General features: G+C 41.2%; 3 protein-coding genes across 4 annotated transcripts; all 3 read left to right on the forward strand.

Annotated features, from left to right (window-relative positions):
- Positions 1–87: 87 nt before the first annotated feature.
- Positions 88–2,653, forward strand: LOC139825309 (tumor protein p63-regulated gene 1-like protein). Of its 2 annotated transcripts, XM_071797945.1 has the most exons (6): positions 89–317; positions 418–637; positions 721–897; positions 1,091–1,198; positions 1,508–1,641; positions 1,734–2,653. In XM_071797945.1, exons 1-6 carry the CDS (start codon positions 242–244, stop codon positions 1,922–1,924), a joined length of 906 nt encoding a protein of 301 aa, XP_071654046.1. In that variant the 5' UTR covers positions 89–241; the 3' UTR covers positions 1,925–2,653. The 2 variants fall into 2 exon arrangements, with proteins under 2 accessions (XP_071654047.1, XP_071654046.1); XM_071797946.1 differs by lacking the exon at positions 1,091–1,198 and having other exon boundaries at positions 88–317.
- Positions 2,654–2,960: 307 nt separating this feature from the next.
- On the forward strand, positions 2,961–5,381 carry LOC139825303 (C1GALT1-specific chaperone 1). Its single transcript, XM_071797932.1, has 4 exons — positions 2,961–3,321; positions 3,434–4,524; positions 4,597–4,898; positions 5,054–5,381. Exons 2-4 carry the CDS (start codon positions 3,690–3,692, stop codon positions 5,288–5,290), a joined length of 1,374 nt encoding a protein of 457 aa, XP_071654033.1. The 5' UTR covers positions 2,961–3,321; positions 3,434–3,689; the 3' UTR covers positions 5,291–5,381.
- Positions 5,382–6,225: 844 nt separating this feature from the next.
- Positions 6,226–22,242, forward strand: Hml (hemolectin). Its single transcript, XM_071797894.1, has 29 exons — positions 6,226–6,427; positions 6,565–6,717; positions 7,073–7,200; positions 7,306–7,465; positions 7,544–7,671; positions 7,757–7,852; positions 8,015–8,367; positions 8,532–9,120; positions 9,243–9,530; positions 9,620–10,050; positions 10,175–10,436; positions 10,532–10,762; positions 10,832–11,057; positions 11,130–11,335; positions 11,411–11,776; positions 11,959–12,297; positions 12,382–15,518; positions 15,629–17,004; positions 17,204–18,399; positions 18,747–19,100; positions 19,338–19,451; positions 19,547–19,768; positions 20,000–20,277; positions 20,437–20,715; positions 20,799–21,059; positions 21,149–21,301; positions 21,440–21,563; positions 21,694–21,846; positions 21,939–22,242. The coding sequence occupies exons 1-29, from the start codon at positions 6,324–6,326 to the stop codon at positions 22,127–22,129; spliced, it is 11,898 nt and encodes a 3,965-aa protein (XP_071653995.1). The 5' UTR covers positions 6,226–6,323; the 3' UTR covers positions 22,130–22,242.
- The last annotated feature ends 131 nt before the right edge of the window (positions 22,243–22,373 follow it).

Here is a 22,373-nt window from a genome sequence, read left to right on the forward strand (position 1 = left end):
GATAAGGCGAACTCAACAGTTGTGTCTGCTGAACGCGGCCAATGTTGCTCCAATTTCGAAGCTTCAGCCTTTCGCCGCGCGAGGTCACTCGCGTTCAAATGTCATTCGGATTCGATCGAATGCGTTTGTGTGTGGATCAACTTTGAAAAGTCGTGCCTCGGATAATATATCTCGCCTCCGTTATCGCGCGCGTTTCCGATACATGTAACGCGGACCTTTCGTCGACGAACAGCCCGGAGACATGGAAGAGACATGTCTGGATGAGGGACCTGCGGTAAATTTCGAAAGAGCCACCCTAGAAATCGCCAATACCGACCGTGAGTTTCGCCGTCAGTTTCTCCGGGGGACTGTCACACAACAATTTTTTAATAATTTTCGTTTCTGCAAAAATAACGTGCGACCTGCGTTTGATTTCAGCTGTCACTGTCAGACCGTCCGCGTCGGCGGAGAGCGCGGATGACGCGTCGAAGCAGCATTCGGCCTCGAGAGACGTGTGCAACGTGCCATTCAAGCATATAGACGTTCATACATTTTTCACTGACAGGAACGAGGTCGTGGAAAGGGCGATAAGCGACTGTACGGAGAAACTGATAAACCAAAACAATGACGAGCTCGTAGGAAGTTGGCTTCTGACAGAGTACGTACTATCTATATAAAAGTCTATGCGATTCTCCGTTATTGTAACACTCTGTGTTGACAGAAAACTTTATTTGTTTGCAGGATAAGTCTGTGGGACACGGAAAAGGAAAGACTCGTATTATTGGCAACGAAAGCCCTTTACTCTATAAAGTACGACTTTATTTCTCTAAAGATATTGGACTTTAATCGCATACCTATATTGCTGTTTGATACGGTAGTTACGGGGGATTTGATTTATCCAACCTCGTCTCTTGCACCGTAAGTACTTGTAATATTTATAAGTAATTTGTGTACCAAAAACTTTATGACCTTTATGTACATTAAATTTATATAATTTATATATAATGAGACGTACATACAGTAAAAATATATGCTCAATATAAAATAAAAATTACATGCTTCTATGTTCTTGTCTGGTGCATATTATTCATGTCAATCTAATATATTCTAGACGATTAAGCGGATTAGCAGAAGGCGTATCGTCTATAATTCATTGTGCAGTGCGTCAGGAATTGTCGTCTATCGCAGGTTGCTCTAATCTTGCTCAATTTGAGCCTAGGTATACAGCTTTGTTATCTATCAGCACTAATTTCTTGTTTTGTTTTGTCAATTTGCCTTCTATGTATTTATTTCTACCGCTTCTTTATTGTATCGTACCATATATCTGTATTAATAAACGCTTGTTTTACATAGTATGCTTTCTGTGTATTTACGTTATATGTAATCTTTATAAAACTTTATCAATGTTGTGTAATGCGACGTGTTGCAAGAGTTAAAACACCGCGAGAAAAATACGCGCATAAAAGATTGGATTGTTTCACGTACATATATCGAAGTGTCTGCGAAAACGTGATTAAAAATTTTTCAGGAAGCGGCATTTGTCGGGAATAAGACTTATGTGGAACGGAGGGCAACCCTTGCCTCTTATAAAAAAGTGGAATCCGTTCGCGAGAGGTATACCATGGCTCACGTACGCTAGTCACCCATTGTTCTGGTACAAAGGTAGATGTTTAGAAAATCAATATTAAAGAAACCGTGGTATCGCTGTATAAAAGATTTGCCGTGTGCTAATGAGAATTGTGATGTCTTTTTAGATGGAACCGAGATTGTTAAAACGAGATTTGACATAGAAGCCTTCAATACTACGCTCAAAAGTTTATTACCTCGTGAATGCAACGTTGTTAACATGCCGATCATCATAGAGAATTATTGCGGTCTCGGTGCCTTAGTGCACAATAGAAACGGCTTAGGTTTCTTTAAAGTACGCGGCAAAGTCAGTTTCTAACTTCTCTGATCTCATAGAATTGCAAATGTTGCAAGGTATTTCTCTGAGCTTAAATTTTTCCTCGCTTTTAGAATTTTTTCCTATTATACGTGTTTCGGTTTCTTGTACAGTATTACTGTAGAACAGCAACACAATCATATAATGTAATTAATATTGCAACACAATCTTGTATGATAAATAAGTATATATATGTATATATATATTAATAATAACTAATATATTATTATTAATATATATATATTGATATTAAATTATATGTATATTAAAATTTAAATCTACAGTATTTTATTAGAATTGCTTAATTATTTTCATAAAAAATGGTAAATCTAACAGTAAAGTCTATTAAACAGATAATTCTTATTAATTGATCACTGCATATTTTCTGCAGTATTATATAAATTTATATAAGCGTAAGAAAAATATATATGCATACACATACACAATTTTAAAATATGTATACATATTTCCTGTTATACATTTACACTGTACTAAATTTATTTCATTTAAGAACATATGAAAATTTAATTTTCTCAATGTATAATAAAATTTTAAAATATTTCACATTAAAAACTTATACCCTACTCTCAGTACACTTGAATTACTATATATGCGGAAGGATTTATAAAATATTTATCGTGATTTCTTATCGTAGGAATATGCAATGAACTTATAAGTGTATAATGCTATATATCTATTTCTGAGTTAATAATAAATGAAATTTTGAATATATATTTGACATCTTTCTAATTTAGATAAAATGAGACAAATATGCTTTGAGCAACCAAGATTTTCGGATTTTCATCCATAAAGATGCTCTCACTAATATTCCTACTTTTATAATAAATAAATTTTTATAATAAACAAATTTTTATTGTTGTAATTAAATGTATTACATGTATTGCACTAATGGGGAAAAAAGAAATTGCTTTATTATAGAAAAGTTTTGTTCATGGATTTATCTTATCTTGCGTATTGTGAATTCAAAATCACAGATCGTCAGCTGATTTATATCGGATCAGGTTAGGTTGCGTCAAGATAAGGTTAGGACGTCGGCCCAACGGCAACAGATGTCTTGTCTTGTTTATGTCACCTGTTGATTCAACGCGGCAACGGATATCATGATTGTCTTTGATCACCATATGCTACACCGTACGCTCGGCAAATTTTTATTTTTCAATACCTTTCAATACTTGATTGGACAGCAGCGAATATCACAAACTGATTGTCGCGGTTGCTTATAATAGAACGCTTGTGATAAAATTATTTATAAGTTTTCGAGTGTAAACACGCTTTGGCATATAGAATGTCAGTCTACAGTATAATATTATCGATGATTCTATGATGATTTCATTCTACTTTTTATCGTCAACGCATACGTAATGAAGTACATGCTGCAGGTAATGTATTAATGCTCATCACGTTGTTAATAATTGGTTGGAATAATCAGTGACAAATATAGACACGATATAAGTATTCAATGTATAAATTAATTGTGTTGTATGCTTGCAGTCCCGTCGGAATAAATCGACTCTGCAAACGATATGGAACAAATGAGAATAAAAAAGTAAGACTCAAAGGAGTTTAAGATGTACACGCAATATCTGTGCAGAAACATATTTTAATGAGATAATTGAGTTCAACGAAGGTCAAACATAATGACTGAAGGCACGAGTGTAATATAGATTCTACTTGATGTTAGACCACCTGTCGTTAGTCCCGACAGAACTCGACTGAATTTCATCGAATTTTTCATTGTGATGACAAAATGCGTTTCCGATTTTTAAAACAGAGATCGGTATTCCTGGTCGGCTCTGGGATCGGCTTTGTTCTTCCGTTACTATTCGTTTCATTAAGGAGTATATTCGTGGCTAATCTAGTCGATCAAGAGTCATCATTGTGGCAGCCTGAATACTACTTGAATAAAAAATTCCATGACGAAGAAATTATTCTACAACTTTGGAAAAAGGCAAACGAAACGTCTGACTTTAACAGTATTACGTATTACGCTTGGTTGGCAGTGCAAAACTTGAAATTACACAAAATTGATCTGGACAAATACTTGTATAGCCCGCAAGAAGAAGACGACGCGAGAGAGATTAAAGGCACAGAATGGAACTGGTTGAGAAAACAAGTGTCTGTCACGTGTGTGGTTTTTGTGGAGAAGCTCAAGCTAGGAAAATCAATCAAGGCTACGTGGGGTAAACGTTGCAACAATATATATTTCTTTGGACATCGCTTGAAGGATGCGGAATTGCCTGTTATTAATGCAGATGTAAAAATTGTATCTTCTTGGCAATTGTTGTGCGAAGCTATGAATTATATTTGGAACGACAAAGTAGACACGCTAGAGTGGATTATATTCGTGAAAGACGATACTATAGTCATACCAGAAAATCTACGATATATGGTTGCTCCGTTGGACCATAGGCATGATTATTATCTGGGTCATCCAGTGGTTCTTTGGGGTCAGACTTACAATGTTGCTCAATCCGGATATGTTCTTAGTAGAGCCACACTGGATAAAGTAGTGCAAATGTTCAATACTACGGAAAAATGTATTAAAGGCGGAAAATATTGGAAGAAGGAAGATTATTATCTTGGTAAACAATATAATCACGTAAATTTGTGATAGCTGCGTGTCTGCGATATCAATTTTCTGTCTTATTTTACAGGAAGGCATCTGTCGTCCTTAGGCATACATCCGTCTGATACCAGAGATCAGTACTTAAGAGGTACTTTCCATGGTTATTCCTTACAAACTCTTCTATGGGGTATTGCGAAACCGGGCAGCTATTTTACACGTGCTGTATACCCGATAAAAGAAGAATGCTGCTCGCCGATGTCCGTGACTTTCAGCGCCAGTGAGCCCGACAAAATGCACACCCTAAATTATTTGTTGTATCAATTGCATGTATTGAACGGTGAGAGTCGATTTGGTAACGTCCCTGCTAAGGTTCCAGTACGCGAAGAGGATGTGAGTATTTAACGCTATGTGTAAATTTATTTCTTTAAAATTCCATCAAGTATCAATGCGTTAATCGTATAATGTAGATAAATTTAAATAATTTGCTAAATGTGACGCGAATTGTAATTGACGCGATAATAATCGTATGTACATTTATATTCCAGGTTTGGAAGATTGCATTGCAAGAGGAATTCAACATCACGCATTTGAGTGATATATCCAGCGATGCTTATTACGAAATATGGCACTCGAGATACTCCGAACCAGAGCAGTTAAAAATTGCTAAAAATTATCGGATGACTCCGGACGCGCTAAATTGTTTACTGGCGAGTTACAAAGCGGGAAATCGATCAACGTTTAATTGTAGGACTAAAAGTATTGTGGATAGTACAAAAAACTGAATGAGAGTATTTGTTAGAACGCTAGTTTTAACACTTTACTATAGTTGTCAATAGAATAATAGAATGTACCGAGAAGGTGATTGTACTAAGACATGACGAATATTTGTGATATTCCTTTCTTTTTATATATAATTATCCAAACATTAAAATAAATATAACTTTGGTAAATAAGTATATTAATAAATATAACATTGATACTATCCATAATTCAATTTACTACAGGAGCGATAAAGAGGGTGAGTATCAACATGAAAATCAAGCCAAAAGTTGCACGCCGACCACTGTAATATACAATTAATCCGCTTATACGTTGTGGGTAATTCATCAATCGGAAATGGTTGATAAAACTATTTTCCTTGTTGTGCTCAGGATGTTTTATCGAGCTAATTAGAGGCTCATTAACGTCTAGAACGAAAGCGATAAGTTAATCTCGTTTCTAATCTAAAACGTTTTCACAGAAGCGTGCCTATCGCAACTCTCAAATGATTAATAAAAACAATTATACTCGGTATATTATGTAGGAATAACTATGTGTGTATTTTCTTTTGCTTTAATTTATATATTTATTATTATTTTTAATTAATTTAAAGTTTGCGTAGGACACGTAGATTCGAAGATGCAAAGAAAACATATCTATTTAAGAAAGAAATTTTACTTTATTGAGAGAAGATAATCACATTTTAATAAATGTAATAATTGTTATACGAAAATTTAAATTTTCTATAATATTATTCATTTCTTTGTACTATATATTTATTATAGATGCACACAACATGATTTTTACATGTAAATATTTTATATTAGGTACCGTCTATGTACGATCCACGACCGACTGACCCACATTTTTCATCTTTCTCGTTTATCAAGTGCAACTTGAGCTTATCACTTATCCGTTTCCTTCTAGAGGTAGATATATAAAAGGGCTGTTCTCTCCGATTTGCGCTTTTTAAAAGTGTTACTTGGTCCACGAGCTTCGTCGAAAATACAAGTTAAACTTCTTCTGGCACGTGAACACGAAATTCGCGCTGGTATCATGATACCGTTGCAGATACTCAGGCGTTTATTCGTGCTGATTATCATTGCGAGCAATATAAAACATGGATATTCAGGAGATATGGACGCGCAAGAAGCAAATGAGTTAGTATATTGTACATCTTTCTATTGTAAAAACAGAAATTCTTTTTTATAATATGTAAAATGACTATATACATTCTGCTTTTCTTAAGAAACAAATTATGTAAATTGTATTAAAAATGTCCTGTCTCGTGTATTAGGGAGGAGGACATGCTGGATGATGCGCCAGATTCAGTGGTCGGCGGCTTCTACAATGTTAAAAGCAGCAAAGGAGGAAAACGCGTATTCGCAGGGGGTTGTGCACGTAGACCAGGCGCGCCTGTAAACGGCAAAATAAAATGTTCTCTGGACAGGTACTATGAGCCGATTTCACAGTCTCCGATTAATTTGATTCTCCGATTAACTCACTCTGCATCTCTTTCTAACTGTCCCCTTTAATCGGAGAATCAAGTTAATCGGAGACTGTGAAATCGGCCCTATATATTGAAAAGTTGAAATGATGAAGATGATATAACAAATCTTAACTCACGTTTAAATTACCCGATAGATAAATTGACAAATCTTCTTGTAATTTTTTAAATAAATATTTGCAATATTATGAATTCTTTAAGATATAAAGATTACGAGCTATTTTTAATTTTACGAATTGAAGTGTAACGTATAATACGTTGAAGAAATATGATAGATGTAACAATTCTTTGTGAATAGCGGTTGTATCGCAAGTTGTGCACCGGATTACAAATTTCCGAACGGCGCAGTTCAACTGACAATTACTTGCGTTGATAAGGAATGGCACATTGGAGGAACCGAGTGGAACTCGATACCACATTGTGAACGTACGTAGCAAAAGCAAATCTATATTTAATTTATAATAGATGTAGAAGATCGAGAAACGACAAAATATCTTCGTGATCTAAATCGCACGTTAAATCTTTCGATAGCGATCTGCATGCCGGAATGTCAAAATAAGGGGATATGCGTTGCGCCTCATCATTGCGACTGTCCTATCCACTTTACTGGCCCGCAGTGCCAATTCGAAGATAAACCGTGTCTGAATTATTCTCCGCCCGTGCTCAATTCCTATAAAAGATGTAATTCGAAGTGAGTATAATGTGTATAGATTATATTTTACATTTCTGCAAGTAAAAATTATTAATTCTTTTTTACTTTTTCTTTAAGAACATGCACCATATCCTGTATGGAACATTTTACTTTTCCTGACGGCTCATCGGTCGCTAATCTAATCTGCAAGAACGGGAGTTGGATGCCAACCAGAAGCGACTGGGTCTCAATTCCGGATTGCGAACGTATGCGTATAACTATTAAAATCTCTATACGCCATGTAAAATCGGGCACATAGTACATTTAACAAAATTAATTGTGTCTCTACAGCTGTGTGTGATCCACCCTGTCAAAATGGTGGCAATTGTCTGCCGATGAATGTATGCCAATGCCCGCAGGATTATCGGGGACCTCAGTGTCAATACTGTAAGTGAAGAGATGTCTTTATAATTCGTAGTAGTTCCAGTTTTATCTAACGGAAAATATATGCGAAAATAAACTTTATTAAATAAATTTCTTTCGTGTTATATGTTTATAATTTATTTTTTTTTTCAAATTTTATATTTACTCAACATGTATGGATGGCAGCTGCCGATGTTTGCGATGCCGAGAAACTACACTTCAATGGTGGATATCACTGCAGAGATTCCGGCGACACGTATTCCTGCACGCTGTACTGTCCATCGGGAATAGAATTCGAGTTCCCAGCTTCCTCAGTTTATATTTGCACCTACGACAAGGGGATCTTTGAACCGCAGCCCGTACCGCAATGCAAGGTCGAAAATAACATCAAGATTATCTCATACGGCACCTTCCACAACACCTACGTACGGGAATCGAATCACTCCTGGTCAATGGAAAATGTTTACGACGCCAAAATGAAGCAGGAGATTTATGGTGAAAATTACAGGATTCACGGCAGTGATGCGTCTTCACATCCAGTAAATAGTTTATCACATTTATGAAAACATGATTCATTCAATATCAATAAAATTTAGATACGTAATAGATACTAAAAGTGTTACATGCAAAAAGAAACTATGTTTACCAAATTAATAAAGTGAGAATGATATAATTAATTTATACGGTATATGAAACATTACAGATTCGATTTAATACTCAGGACGATCGCGTAATGGTATTTGAGATGAGTCGATCGAGACCGAAGACGTGCTTTACCTGGGGAGGCACGCACTACAAGACCTTCGACGATAGAATCTACAGCTTCGATAGCGACTGCTCGCACACGCTTCTTCGAGATACGCAAGACGGTGTTTGTACAATCATCGCGTCGAATGGCCCGGGCTGCAGAACCGGATCGGATCGTCATTGCTCCAAGATCGTGAAACTGTTCGTGCATGACAAGAAGTACGTACTCACCAGCGACGATACAGGTATGCCGATGTTTTCCAACGACAAACGATCGCTGCCGATACCGGTGTACTTGCCTGGCTTGCGCGTGGACAAGTCCGCGCATTTCATCCTCGTCTCCCTCGACTCGCTGGGGGTAAAGCTGAAGTGGGACGGCGCCTTGCTACTGCAGATTGAGGCTTCCGAGAGTATGTGGAACAAAACGGCTGGTCTGTGCGGTACTATGAATGACGATCCGAACGACGAATTCTTAATGAAGAGCGGAAGTTACGCTGAAACTGTACCGGCGTTGGCAAGTTCCTGGCGCGTCAAAAGTTTCGAAGGTAACGATAATGAGAATTACATTTTTAGTCTGCATTTTGTAAATGCTAAATTATCTTACGTAAAATATGATCCACGTTAACAGACAAATGTTTTAACAGTTACGACGTACTTTATTTTATAGAACCATGCGACGATTATCCGAGTGTACAACACGCGTGTGAATCGAGAAATGAATTTGCTCATGATGCCTTCCAGTTCTGCACTAAGTTACTCTCGAACCATAAATTCAAGGCTTGCGCTGATACAATCAATCTTTCTGAACTGGCCGATGCATGCTTGTGGGATTATTGTGCATGCAAACACGATGACAGAAGGAAATGCGCTTGTGATACCATGGATGTTTATATCCGCCAATGCGCTTACAAAGGAATCGCGCGATTAACTACGTGGAGAAACGATGATACTTGTCGTGAGTTAATAAAATATTTTATAAACGTTACTTACACTCGTTGTCTTACTCAATTACTATTCCTAAATAAATAAATAAATTACTTTTAGCGATTACCTGTGACAGTGGACGAGTGTACATGTCATGCGGTCCAAAGGTGGAAGCGTCTTGTTCTTCCGGTATCGAAGCGACGAGCGAGAGTTCCGAGTGCGAGGAAGGCTGTTTCTGTCCGGCAGGCACCTTGGAGCACCAAGGCAAATGCGTCTCTCCGGAGGAATGCCCGTGCAGATTGAGAGGCAAACTGTTCCAACCAGGCACGAGCGTGCCGAAGGGCTGCAACACTTGCACGTGCACTTCCGGCAAGTGGGTGTGCACGCAAATACGATGCGGTGCCAGATGCGCCGTCTTGGGCGACCCGCATTATACCACGTTCGACGGCAAGCACTACGATTTCATGGGAAAATGCAAATATTACTTGATGAAGGGGGAAAATTATACGATCGAGAGCGAAAACGTCCCGTGTTCCGGAACGATATCCGAGGTCAGAGAAAATTTCTCTCTTGTTGAAGAAATTTGTCATATTGAACTTTTATTAATTCTATTAATTACTACTTTTATATTTCCTCACCTATTAGTAATTTCTAATTAATTATTATTTATTTTAGAGAATGGGCTTTGCCTCTACAGACTCCCCGTCGTGCGTCAAGGCTGTTATAGTCACTTTCAGGGATACCTCTATAAAATTGAAGCAGAATCGTCAGATTACAATAAATGGTGATGAGGTAATGAAGTTCCCGATGCTATTTGATGGTGCCCGTATACGAATTGCAAGCAGCATATTTATGGTGATTCACCTGCCAAATGCTTTGGAAGTGTGGTGGGATGGTGTATCGCGCGTTTACATTAACGCTCCTGCTGAATTTCACGGTAAACTCTTTGTCTTATGTTCTATCATTATAATAAGAATTACCTATGTTATTGTATCTTCAAAGAATATTTCTGATCGAACCACGATTATTCAGGTCGAACAAAAGGACTTTGCGGAACGTTTACCGAAAATCAAAAGGATGATTTTATAACGCCTGACGGTGATATAGAACCCGCGGCGATTGCTTTCGCCAATAAATGGAAGACAAGTGAATATTGCGTTGATGAGTCCGAGAGCGAACCGAAACATCCCTGCGAGTTGAATCCTCAAAGGCGAGCAACCGCGGAAGAACACTGTTCCAAGATACATAGCGATATTTTCTCAGGTACATATAAAACTTTTTTTATATCTACAGATAGTTTCGAATAATCTCACTATTTTCCTGTTACTTCAGATTGCCATTGGTATGTCGATCCGACGGAATTTCATCGGGACTGCATGTACGACATGTGCGCGTGCGACGCTGATATAAAATCGTGTCTCTGCCCCATGCTAGCAGCATATGCGAAAGATTGCGCGGCGCTCGGTGTGAAACTTTCGTGGCGTACTGAAATCGGCGAGTGTAAAATTCATTGCAGCGGCGGACAGACCTATCAAATCTGTGGAAACAGTTGCGCAAGGTAGCACGCTGTAACGTATTCACTGCACTTGCTTCTCGAGTTGCTTTTCGCACGCTCAATTTATTGATGCAGATCGTGCGCGGACATCTCCTTTTATCGGGACTGCAAGCAGGAGTGCGTGGAAGGTTGCAATTGTCCAGACGGCCAGACGTTAGACGTGAACGGCGAGTGCATCCTGATCGCTCAGTGTCCCTGCATGCACGCGGGTCGCGAGTACAAGCCTAATCATCGAGAAGTCCGCCCGGGCAACAAGGGACAAGAGTTTTGCTCTTGTGTAGGTCGGTGTCTAAAGCACGAATCTGCTCCCGGTAGTATTTCGTATCGTAAAATTTTATTCTACACTGGTCTTACAGGCGGCGTATGGGAGTGCCGGTTGGCAACGCCAGACGAGATTCGAGATTATCCACCGGTTACGGAACTGCTTTCCGTTTGCCAGGCTGGCAAGCATCTGGAGGTGACGGACTGCGAGCCGACGAACCAGAGAACTTGCAGCAACATGCACATACGGAACGACCAAACGCCATCGGTGTGCACGTCTGGTTGCATCTGCAAATCCGGATATGTCTTAAATGCGCCGAATGGTGCATGCATTAAAGAAGAGGACTGTCCTTGTCATCACGGCGGAAAGAGCTACAAACAAGGCTCGGTTATACAGGCCGAGTGTAATACTTGCATGTGCGAGGGCACCAAGTGGAAGTGCACGGACAGAATTTGTGCAGGTGATTTTTTTTCTACACTAACTCGCTATTAATTAAAACTGTTTTCATTATTTCTCTGTATGTTTTATTCCTCAACTTTGTTAACAAGTATATATTGTATCGCTTCGAACGAAAGAGAATTTGATTTACTCTATCCCAATCCCACATCATATTTTTATGCTGAAATAATATTCTTTTTGCAGGAGTCTGTTCTGTATGGGGCGATTCGCATTATAAGACATTTGATGGTAAAACATATGATTTCCAAGGTGTATGCGACTATGTCCTAGTGAAGAGTGCTCTGAATAAGGAAGATTGTTTCGATGTCTCGATTCAGAACGTACCCTGCGGTACAAATGGAGTTGCATGCTCGAAATCGATTAAGCTCACGATTGGCAGCGGTGAACAACAGGAAGAGCTAGTTTTAACCAAAGGGAAAGCGCTACCTAAGGGACCTTTTAAGAGACTGTCGATAAGGACCGCTGGTCTCTTTGTATTCGTTGACGTGCCAGATTTAGGATTGGTTTTACAATGGGACAAGGGTAAGCACTGTGCAGATTGTCTAAATCTAAATGTAAATCGGCTGAATTTTTTTGAAGGAAGTTTTTGGTAATTTTTTTGATTAGGTACCAGAGTCTACGTAAGATTAAACCCGGAATGGAAGGGTCGCACGATGGGTCTATGTGGCGACTACAACAACAACGCCGAGGACGACTTTAAGACACCATCCGGTGGGATATCCGAGGCTTCCGTTAATCTGTTCGGCGACTCGTGGAAAAAGGATACGTTTTGTCCCGAACCGAAGGACGTGCAGGGTGATGCCTGCGAGCAACATCCAGAACGTAAACTGTGGTCGCTACGGCAATGCGACTTGCTGAAGTCGCCGTTATTCTCGCCGTGTCACTCAGAAGTGGAGGTCGAATCATACCTGCGCAATTGCATCTTCGACGCGTGCAGCTGCGACGCCGGTGGCGACTGCGAGTGCCTGTGCACAGCGTTAGCCGCGTACGCGCACGAATGCAACGTACGGGGTGTTCCCGTGAAGTGGCGAACGCAAGAGCTCTGCCCATTACAATGCGACGAAAAATGCAGCACGTATTCACCCTGCGTCTCGACCTGTCCACGTGAGACGTGTGATAATTCTATGACCGTAAAAGACGGCTCACATCTGTGCGCGGAGGATACATGCGTGGAGGGCTGCCAGTTTCAGCCTTGTCCCGAAGGCCAAGTATACCGTAATTCCAGTTACACTGAATGTATACCCAGATCGACGTGCGCGAAACCTTTCTGCACCGAGCTCAATGGGGTGACATACTACGAGGGTGATAGAATCAGTGGCGATGATTGCCACAGCTGCTTTTGCAGCCGCGGCAGAGTGACCTGCAAGGGAGAAGCTTGTACCAGCATCGCCACTACCACTGCTATTACTGCTGCTGGGGCAGAGCCCCAGAAATGCGTGGACGGCTGGACCACGTGGATCAACAAGGATCCAATGGTGAAAGGGAAGAAGTTCTTGGACGTAGAGCCGTTGCCCAATTCGATGGATCTCGCCAACGCAAACGGACTCGCAGTTTGCGATAGGAAGCACATCGTTGATATAAAATGCAGATCCGTCAAGGGACACTTGAGCCCGAAGGAGACCGGCCTGGACGTGGAGTGCAGCCTGGAGCGTGGCTTGTACTGCCAATCACACCCGAATCTTCCTTGCATGGACTTCGAGATTAGCGTGTTGTGCCGCTGCTCCGAATCGACTACGCACGGTGTCGAAAACGTGACAACGGAGGTCAGCACAGTGACCGGGGAGAAACAAGGTCTGAAATGCGACGTCGCGAATCCCAATTTACCACATCCGACGAACTGTCAGCTGTTTTATCAGTGTGTTCCCACATCAACGGGGCACGAACTGGTGGAAAAGTCGTGCGGTCCCGGCACTCTTTACAATTCGGAGACCCAGACATGTGATTGGCCGACGGAGGTTTTACGCACGCGACCAGAATGTTCAGCATCCGGACGAACTACGCCAACCAGCGGCAAAATCGAGTGGAGCAGCAACACTGGCAGCCACTACGAGAACACGGTGTCGACTACGGTGAAAAAAATCGTATCGACCACGAACGTGTGCAAGGATGGCGAGGCGTGGAGCGAATGCGCGATCCAGTGCGACAGAACATGCCAATACTATCGTCACATTCTGATGACGCAGGGTCATTGTGGCGAAGGTACCAATTGCGTTTCCGGATGCGTCCCGATCGACCGACCAACGTGTCCCTCGCACACGTTCTGGAGAGACGGTGTCACTTGCGTGGAGGCGAGTCACTGCTCTTGTAGGTCCCACGATGGAAGCTCGGTCGCGCCCGGTGCTATCAGGACGGAGTCCGACTGCGAGACCTGCCAATGCATCAATAATTATTACACATGCGACACGACTTTCTGCTATAACATCTCGGGTCACGAGGTGACGGTAGGGACGGGAAAGGGACCGGAAACAACTGTTACCGCGCAACCACCGCTCAGTACAACCTCTGAAAACACTTGGGGGACATCACCAGTCACCTCGTCATCCGTCGAAACAATCCTTCTACACAGCACGGTCACTCCACCCGGGGAATGCGATGATGCCGACTACGTACCGCTGATACAAAATCTGCGGAAGGAAGTGACTGTCCATACTAGCAGCAGTAAGAAGCCCGTTTTATTATCCGAGGACCTGTTAGTACAGACGGAAGGAACATTGCTGCTACCCAAGAAGTTCTGGGAACCCGAGACGACGAACGCAAATCAGTGGCTTGACATTGAGTTCAATAAACCTGAACCGATTTACGGTGTGATCTTGCAAGGCGGCGTTTCCGAGGATAAATTCGTAACCAGTTACAGGATGCTCTTCTCGGAGGACGGCCAGACCTTCTCATACGTGCTCGATCATGAAAAACATCCACGTGTGTTCAGAGGGCCCGTCGACAAGGTCCAGTCCGTGAAGCAAAAATTCTATCAACCGGTGGAGGCGAGGGTTGTTCGCATCAATCCGCTGACGTGGCACAACGGGATTGCGATCAAAGTGGAAGTGCTGGGTTGTCAGGATCACGCGATGTCAATGACTACGATGAAGACAACAACTTCCGAGAAGATCGTTCGACCGGTGTGCGAGGATTCGATGGGATTGGACAACGGACTGATGACCATCCAGCAGGTCTTGGTGTCGAGCTCGCCGCAGCTGGTTCAACATCTTCGGTTATCCGTGGAAGGTGCGTGGCGCGCGGCTTTGGACAATCCTCATCAATACGTTCAATTCGACTTCCTGGAGGCTCGAAATCTGACCGGAGTCACGACCAAGGGTGGCGACGGCGCTTGGACGACTGCTTACAAAATATTCTACAGCAACGACGAACGTCACTGGAATCCGGTCGTCGATGAGAACGGCGTCGAGAAGGTGTTCCTCGGCAATTTCGACGCGGAAAGCCGACGGACGACATTCTTCGAGAGGCCGTTGCACGCGAAATTCCTGAGGATACAACCCGTCAAGTGGCACAATCACGTCGCGTTGAAGATCGAAGTTCTGGGCTGCTATTTATCGTATCCTGTACCAATAACAACGACAGCCAAATCGACAACAATATCCGTCGATCGAGAGTGCAATGTGTGCGATGGGATCGATCAAACGTCGAACGACGAAGGCTGCAGATGCGAGGATCTCCACTGGTGGGACGGAGAGTCGTGCGTACCGAAGCGGGAGTGCCCTTGCGTAGTCGGGCATATTCCTTACGCGGTAATAACAATAGTAACAATAACGATAATATGCAATTTATTGAAGTCCTGGAATAAACTTTTTAACGATAGGCTGCGATAAATATATATACAATAATGCTTATATTACAGGTAGGAAGCATGTATGAGACGGAGGATTGCCAGCAATGCGTGTGCTCCTTCTCCGGAACAGCTGCGTGCTTACCGAAGAAGTGCGAGCCTTGCTCGAAACCAGGCCTGCGATCTGTCGTCGGCGAACTGTGCGCTTGCCTCTGCAAACCTTGCCCAGCGGGCACCAGGCACTGTGCTACGAGCGACGTGTGTATAAACGAGACTGCATGGTGCGACGGCGTTCAGGATTGTCCGGATGACGAGATAGATTGTCCAAAGATAATTTCCACGACACCTATCGCGACCGAACAATCTCCAGGGACAATCAAGCAGGAAATCACGACTGTCGGTCCTACTCCAGTTGGTCCGCTGCCATGCGAGAAACCGATTTGTCCACCCGGTTACAGAGTAGTTTTCAAAAAGGCGTCCCGGCTGTACGATAAGTCGCAACACAATGTTAAGACTAATGTAAAATCCAAAGGTCACAAAGGTTTCACAAAGACGAAGGGACAGAGGAAGCATCCATTCCATGATCGTCCGATGAAGGACCAAGATCGTCAACTAGCAACGGAGAACGTCCAATGCCCTGAGTTTATTTGCGTGCCCGCTAGCCCTCCTGTCTATCCCGGCGAGGAAAAGCCAGTAAAGTGTCCAGAAGCGTTCTGCCCGCCGGATTATGAGGTAGTGTACGAGAAGATGAGCATGTATAAGATGCGCAAGTGTCCTAAATACATTTGTCGACCGTTGTCACCGCAAGAGGCAATTTGCAACGTCACGGGCAGAACGTTCAACACATTCGACAATATGGAGTACAAGTACGATATCTGCAATCACATTCTAGCCCGGGACATGTACGGTAACGAGTGGTACGTCACGCTGGAGAAGCTGTGCGTCGACTCGTACGGGCAACGGTCCTGCACGCGGATCCTGGCGGTGATGCTGAACGAGCACGCGATCGTGCTCTATCCGGATCTGCACGCGGACATAGACGAGTATACCTTCACGGCCAAGCAGATTGTGCGACTCGGAAATCGTTTCCCCGGCTTCGAGCTTTCGCGCACGGGCGACAAGATTATCTTTGTCTCACACCGCTATGGCTTTTGGGTGATCTGGGACTCGGGCACCAACGTGAAGATCGGCGTCGCCACTAAACTGGCTGGTCGCGTGGATGGCCTGTGCGGATACTTCGACGGTAATATTGCGAACGATCGCCAGACACCCGAAGGTACCCAAGCGAGGAGCACCGTTCAGTTTGGAGATAGCTGGGCGATGGAAGACACAGAATGCGATCTGCACGTGTGTCCGCGTGACGTTCAGAAGCAGGGTTGGACAATCTGTAACTCCGTGAAGAGTCCGATGTTATTGGACGCGTGCTCAGCAGTCGTCGACGTCGACAGGTAGTATTTTATAAATATTCAACAATGGAAATTTGCTAACTCGAACGATTAAAACAAGTATAAAATTCGTTAACAAAATTAAGGTCTTGAAACGAAATTTTGTCCGCTTATGCTAAATGAGTTTCTATATAAATTATATTATTTAAAAAATATACAATATATATTTCCTTAAAATAGATTGCTATTACTATTGTCGCAGGTTTGTGTCTCGCTGCGTAGAGAGCATGTGCTCTTGCCTATCTACTTCCAACAGCTCTTACGAAGGCTGCCGGTGTCTTCTGCTGACGAGCTTTGTCGGCGAGTGCGAAGCTGCCATCGGTCCTGGCGCCGATCAGTTGTCGGATTGGAGAACCGCTTACGATTGTCCCGCGAGCTGCCCGTCGCCGTTTATTCATCGGGATTGCTTTCGCAGCAAATGCGAGATCACCTGCGATAATCTGCACGAGGTGGAACCGTGTCCGGCAATGCGGGGCGTTTGCTTCCCCGGCTGCTTCTGCCCGGACGGCCTGGTGCGTCGAGACAACGAGTGCGTGCCGCCAGCGCAGTGTCGGGACTGCGTGTGTGATGGCCTTGGCGACGCCAAATTCATCGGCTTCAATCGCAAGGACTTCAGATTCGCTGGCAATTGCACTTACCTGCTTTCAGGGAATGTGGAGAACGCGAAGAGTCCGGACGGGACTCGCGCCTATCAAATCTTGATCACCAACGGGTATTGTGTTACCGGCACGTGCACGGAGGCTATCACGCTGCTCTACGAGAAGCACGTGGTGCAAATCAAGCGCGCGGAACGCTCGAAAGATCTGCGGGTGACGATTGATGATTCCCAAGTGAACAAATTCCCGCACAACCGCACATGGATTGTTTTAGATCGAATGTCCGTCGGAGATGTGACTCTGCTCATACCGTCCATCCAATTGGAACTCGTCGCCTTTCAACAGAATTTCGCGTTTACCTTGAAACTTCCTTCGCATATCTTTAGCGATGATACCGAGGGTTTGTGCGGCAACTGCAACGCCGATGCCGAAAGTGGTTTCAAGAAACGCAACGGGGAGATCACCGATGACGCCGAGGAGTTCGGCAGATCCTGGTTAGTCGAGGATCTGTCAACGCAGTTGGGCCTGAACGATCAGACATGTTCCAGCAATCGTCAACCTCAGTGTACGCCACCGCCAGCGGAAGAAGATCCTTGCACAAAGATTCTTCTAGATTTAGCGGCGTTCGAGCAGTGTTACAGCATTGTCGATCCAAAACCATATTTAGATTGTTGTCACGATGCGTTGTGCACCGGCAGAAACTATTGCGACAGCATAAAGATGTATGCGAGAAAGTGTTCGGAAGCTGGATTATGTCTAGATTGGAGAACCGATGAAATCTGCCCTTACGAATGTCCTAAGCGTAAGCTTCTGTCTGATATCTTAATTATTGAATTTGTCTAAAAAATATATTTGCCAAACAAAATTGAAAATCAAATTATACAAAGAATGTTTCGTGAATATTCTATATATATATATTTTATATTCAGTTTATATAATAACTTTTCTAGATTAAAATGATTATTATATGCATTAATTTCAATGGACTTTTGCTATTCAGAAAAAAATCTTTAAAACTTTTTTAATCATATTAATTTAATTAATAACTTGAAACATAATTTATAACAGAGAAATGAGCAACCTGTAATAAAATATCAAATTGCCAAAAAGTATATTCTCTTAACTTAAACAAATATATTTGTCGCTCAGATCTCGTCTACCAAGCATGCGGGTCCAGCTGCAAAGAAACATGTAATACTATAAAAGATTCGGACAATCTTAACTGCGCATCTGCTCCTGTCGAAGGATGCTTTTGCCCAGTGGATCACGTATTCTACAATGATTCCTGCATACCGAAGAAAGATTGCTTCGTCTGTGACAAGGATGGTCATGTACAGGGAGATATCTGGCATCCGGATAAATGCACCGAATGCAATTGCAATGATGGGGTTGTAAACTGCCAAACGATGGAATGTCCTGTGTTGGATACGATCTGCGAGGAAAATATGACACCTGTACTTATCAATGGAACGGAGGAGAGATGTTGCAACAAATATTTATGCGGTAAGTTAACATATAACCAGCCATGGGAAATTACATTTCTAAGTAATATGTATACATATGATTCACTTATCAAAATTGTAAGTTTTAGTTTTGTAAAAAATTTATTTTATAAAAGAATAATAATAACAAAAGTTAAAAAGAATATGATTACACTTGTGACTGTCTGATGCTGCAATTTTAATGAATAGGAATATATTTTATTACGTCTGTTTATAATCTAACGATTTTTCCACGTAGCTCCAAAACCAACAGCACCTACAATATGTGTTGAGTCACAGGAGCCGGAATGTGGCTTTGGCCAGAAAATGAAAGCGATTATCGACGCTGATGGTTGCCACAAATTTATATGTCGTACGTATAACGTGTGTTACCGCACCTTCTATAATTATTCATCAGTTTTTATCTAATCCTGGTTGCAAGGTACATAATATCGTATGTAATTTCAGAATGCTTGCCTGCAACTGAATGTCCTATTTTCGACAATTTTACAAACGAAGTTGAGCAATTGCAACCTGGTTTCATACAGATAATGAATACATCCGGTTGCTGCCCGCGGCCAACTAAAATATGCGATCCGAGAATTTGTCCCCCTGTACCGAACTGTCCGGATTACTACAACGCTGTTACAACGATGCTTGTAGACAGTTGTTGTCCCACTTACGAATGTGGTACATTTTTCTTTTTGTAGTTGTTTTTGCATTTTGTCAAATTATGTGTATGCGGACGTTGCTGAACTGAGAAGTATCGTAACATTTTCAACGTAATTTAAAATGACATACACATTTTTTTAAGAAATCAATATTTTTAACACTACGTATTTTTATTGTAAAGAGATATAAATTCTATAAAATGGAAATATTGATTTTATTGTTAATTTAATTATTTTACATTTGCATTAGTGCCTCCGAAGGACGTTTGTCTTTATAACGAAGACCAAGGCAAGCAACAAGTGATAGCGAAAAAAATTGGTGAAGAATGGAAGGATGGTAAATGCAAAACATGCGTGTGCGAGAGTTCGAATGATGGTCCTAAAGCTAATTGTTTATTCACGGAATGTTCAAATATGAGCGTGCACCCTGATATAGACGATTATGTGTTGGAAGAAATAGTATTGGATGATAAATGCTGTCCAATCTTTGAACGTATTGCCTGCAAATGGAACAGTAAAATATACCATGTAAGAACTAACATTTTGATGCGTATATATATCATCAATTCTTTTAATATTATTATTAAAATGCATATTAATACAATATATAATTAATACAATATATAAATATATAACATATAAATATTAAAAAACAATTTAAAATATCACTAATATCATTCATCACAGGTTGGCGAAACTTGGAAGCCCAATGCTGAAAATGCTTGTCTCACGATGCAATGTGACAAAGATTCGGGTGGTATTCAGCTATTAAATAAAGTCCAAGAATGTGATACCACTTGTGACTATGGGTACAAATATCAGGAGCCTTATAATACCAGTGTTAATTGCTGTGGTACATGTATCCAAGTTGCGTGCATTGTAAAAGGCACGCTTAAAAATATAGGAGAACAATGGTACTCGGACGATCATTGCATAACGTATCTTTGCGAATCCGCAAATGGAAGTGTAAGATTACTGACATAATTCCAAATATCGACTAATCAATCAAATTATGAACTGGTTTTAGTTGCACGGATATTCATTTTTAGGTGTACCTACAAGCAAATACTGAGACTTGCCCGGAAATCGATCCGCAAATGGAATTCGATTTCGAGATAGAAGCACGCAAAATTCCAGGGAGATGTTGTCCGGAGATTGTTAAAACAGCTTGTCGTAATGACGGAAAATTATATAAACCTGGAGAAACGTGGAAATCCCTTACAGATAGCTGCGTCATTGAGACATGTGTGGGTGGTCCAAATATAACGAAACGCAAAGAAGTTGAAGTGTGTTCAAAACAGTGTGCGCAAGTAAGAATATTTTATTACATGCACTTACATTTAAGTGCTTTTATTAAATTTAAGATGTTTTATTAATATCGCGTTGATCAATCTTCAAGGGATGGTCGTATCAGGAACCAGAAGATGGTAAGTGTTGCGGGGAATGCAAGCAAGCGTTTTGCGTGCTTCAGGATACTCTATACGCGCCTGGCATGACATGGTCGTCTGATGATAATTGCACCACATACACGTGTATGGAAACTAACGAACAGGCAAGTTATCTCCCAAGAAGAATAAACGTCTCTAGATCAGATGCAATTAACATCTTTTTTGGAATTTCAAATTATATATAATTAATTAACATACAATAAATATATACGATCAGTTTTATAATTTTGCAATGATTTTAGTTATCTCTCGCCGTGAGTCCAGCTGCTTGCCCAGATGTAACAGATTGCCCTGACAAATTGATTTATCATGATCAATGCTGTAAACGATGTAACATAAGCACTAATATAAAAGATCAAGTTAAGGGTAAGTATAAAAAAAAGAGAACAAGCATTTTTTCATTTATATTGTTACTGTGCTTGTGGAATTCTGTTGTACATTCTTATTAATATCCCTGATAAAGATTAATTAATGTTTATTGATAACTATTTCTTAGAAACATGCGAGGCAATTTTCATGGATGCAAACAGTACTGTAGGCATGCTGGTTGTAAATCATCCGTTATTTGGGAAATGTAAAAACGTGGATGCTATTGAGGGTGTTAAACGATGCAGCGGATCATGCCAGTCTTCAACATTCTTTGACAATGGTAACAATGCAAAATCAAATTAAAATTTTCTATTACATTCTGTGACAATGGTCAGTTCGACTCTCTTATCTCGTTTTTCTTTTCTCGCACAGAAAATTGGAATCAAGTGAACGATTGTCATTGCTGTCAAGTGAAGGAATACATGGGTATCGCTGCTAATTTGATATGCGAAGACGGCAGAAGATTGAAGAAACAATTAACAATTCCGCGTTCTTGCTCTTGCCAAAATTGTGCTTCCTTGGACATTAAAAACGAAAATAAGAAGACAAAGACCAAGGGTTAATCTATGAAAGGCTATGCTGGCTTGGCCACATTTACTTTTTATTCATGTATTTTTAAATAATAAAATACACTCCTGTATTCTAATATGCAAAATAAAGAAATATTTTAATAATCTTTCTTTTTTTTATTGATTACGAATAACCTGTTAACTTATTAGGCAAATCTCTGCAACGCAAATCTATTGTTTAAAAGGAAAACATTTTTTTAGCTTTGTCAAATAAATTCGTATTTTCGCTATAATTATT

This window comes from Temnothorax longispinosus, chromosome 2, assembly GCF_030848805.1.
Source record: "Temnothorax longispinosus isolate EJ_2023e chromosome 2, Tlon_JGU_v1, whole genome shotgun sequence".
NCBI classification, from domain to species: domain Eukaryota; kingdom Metazoa; phylum Arthropoda; class Insecta; order Hymenoptera; family Formicidae; genus Temnothorax; species Temnothorax longispinosus.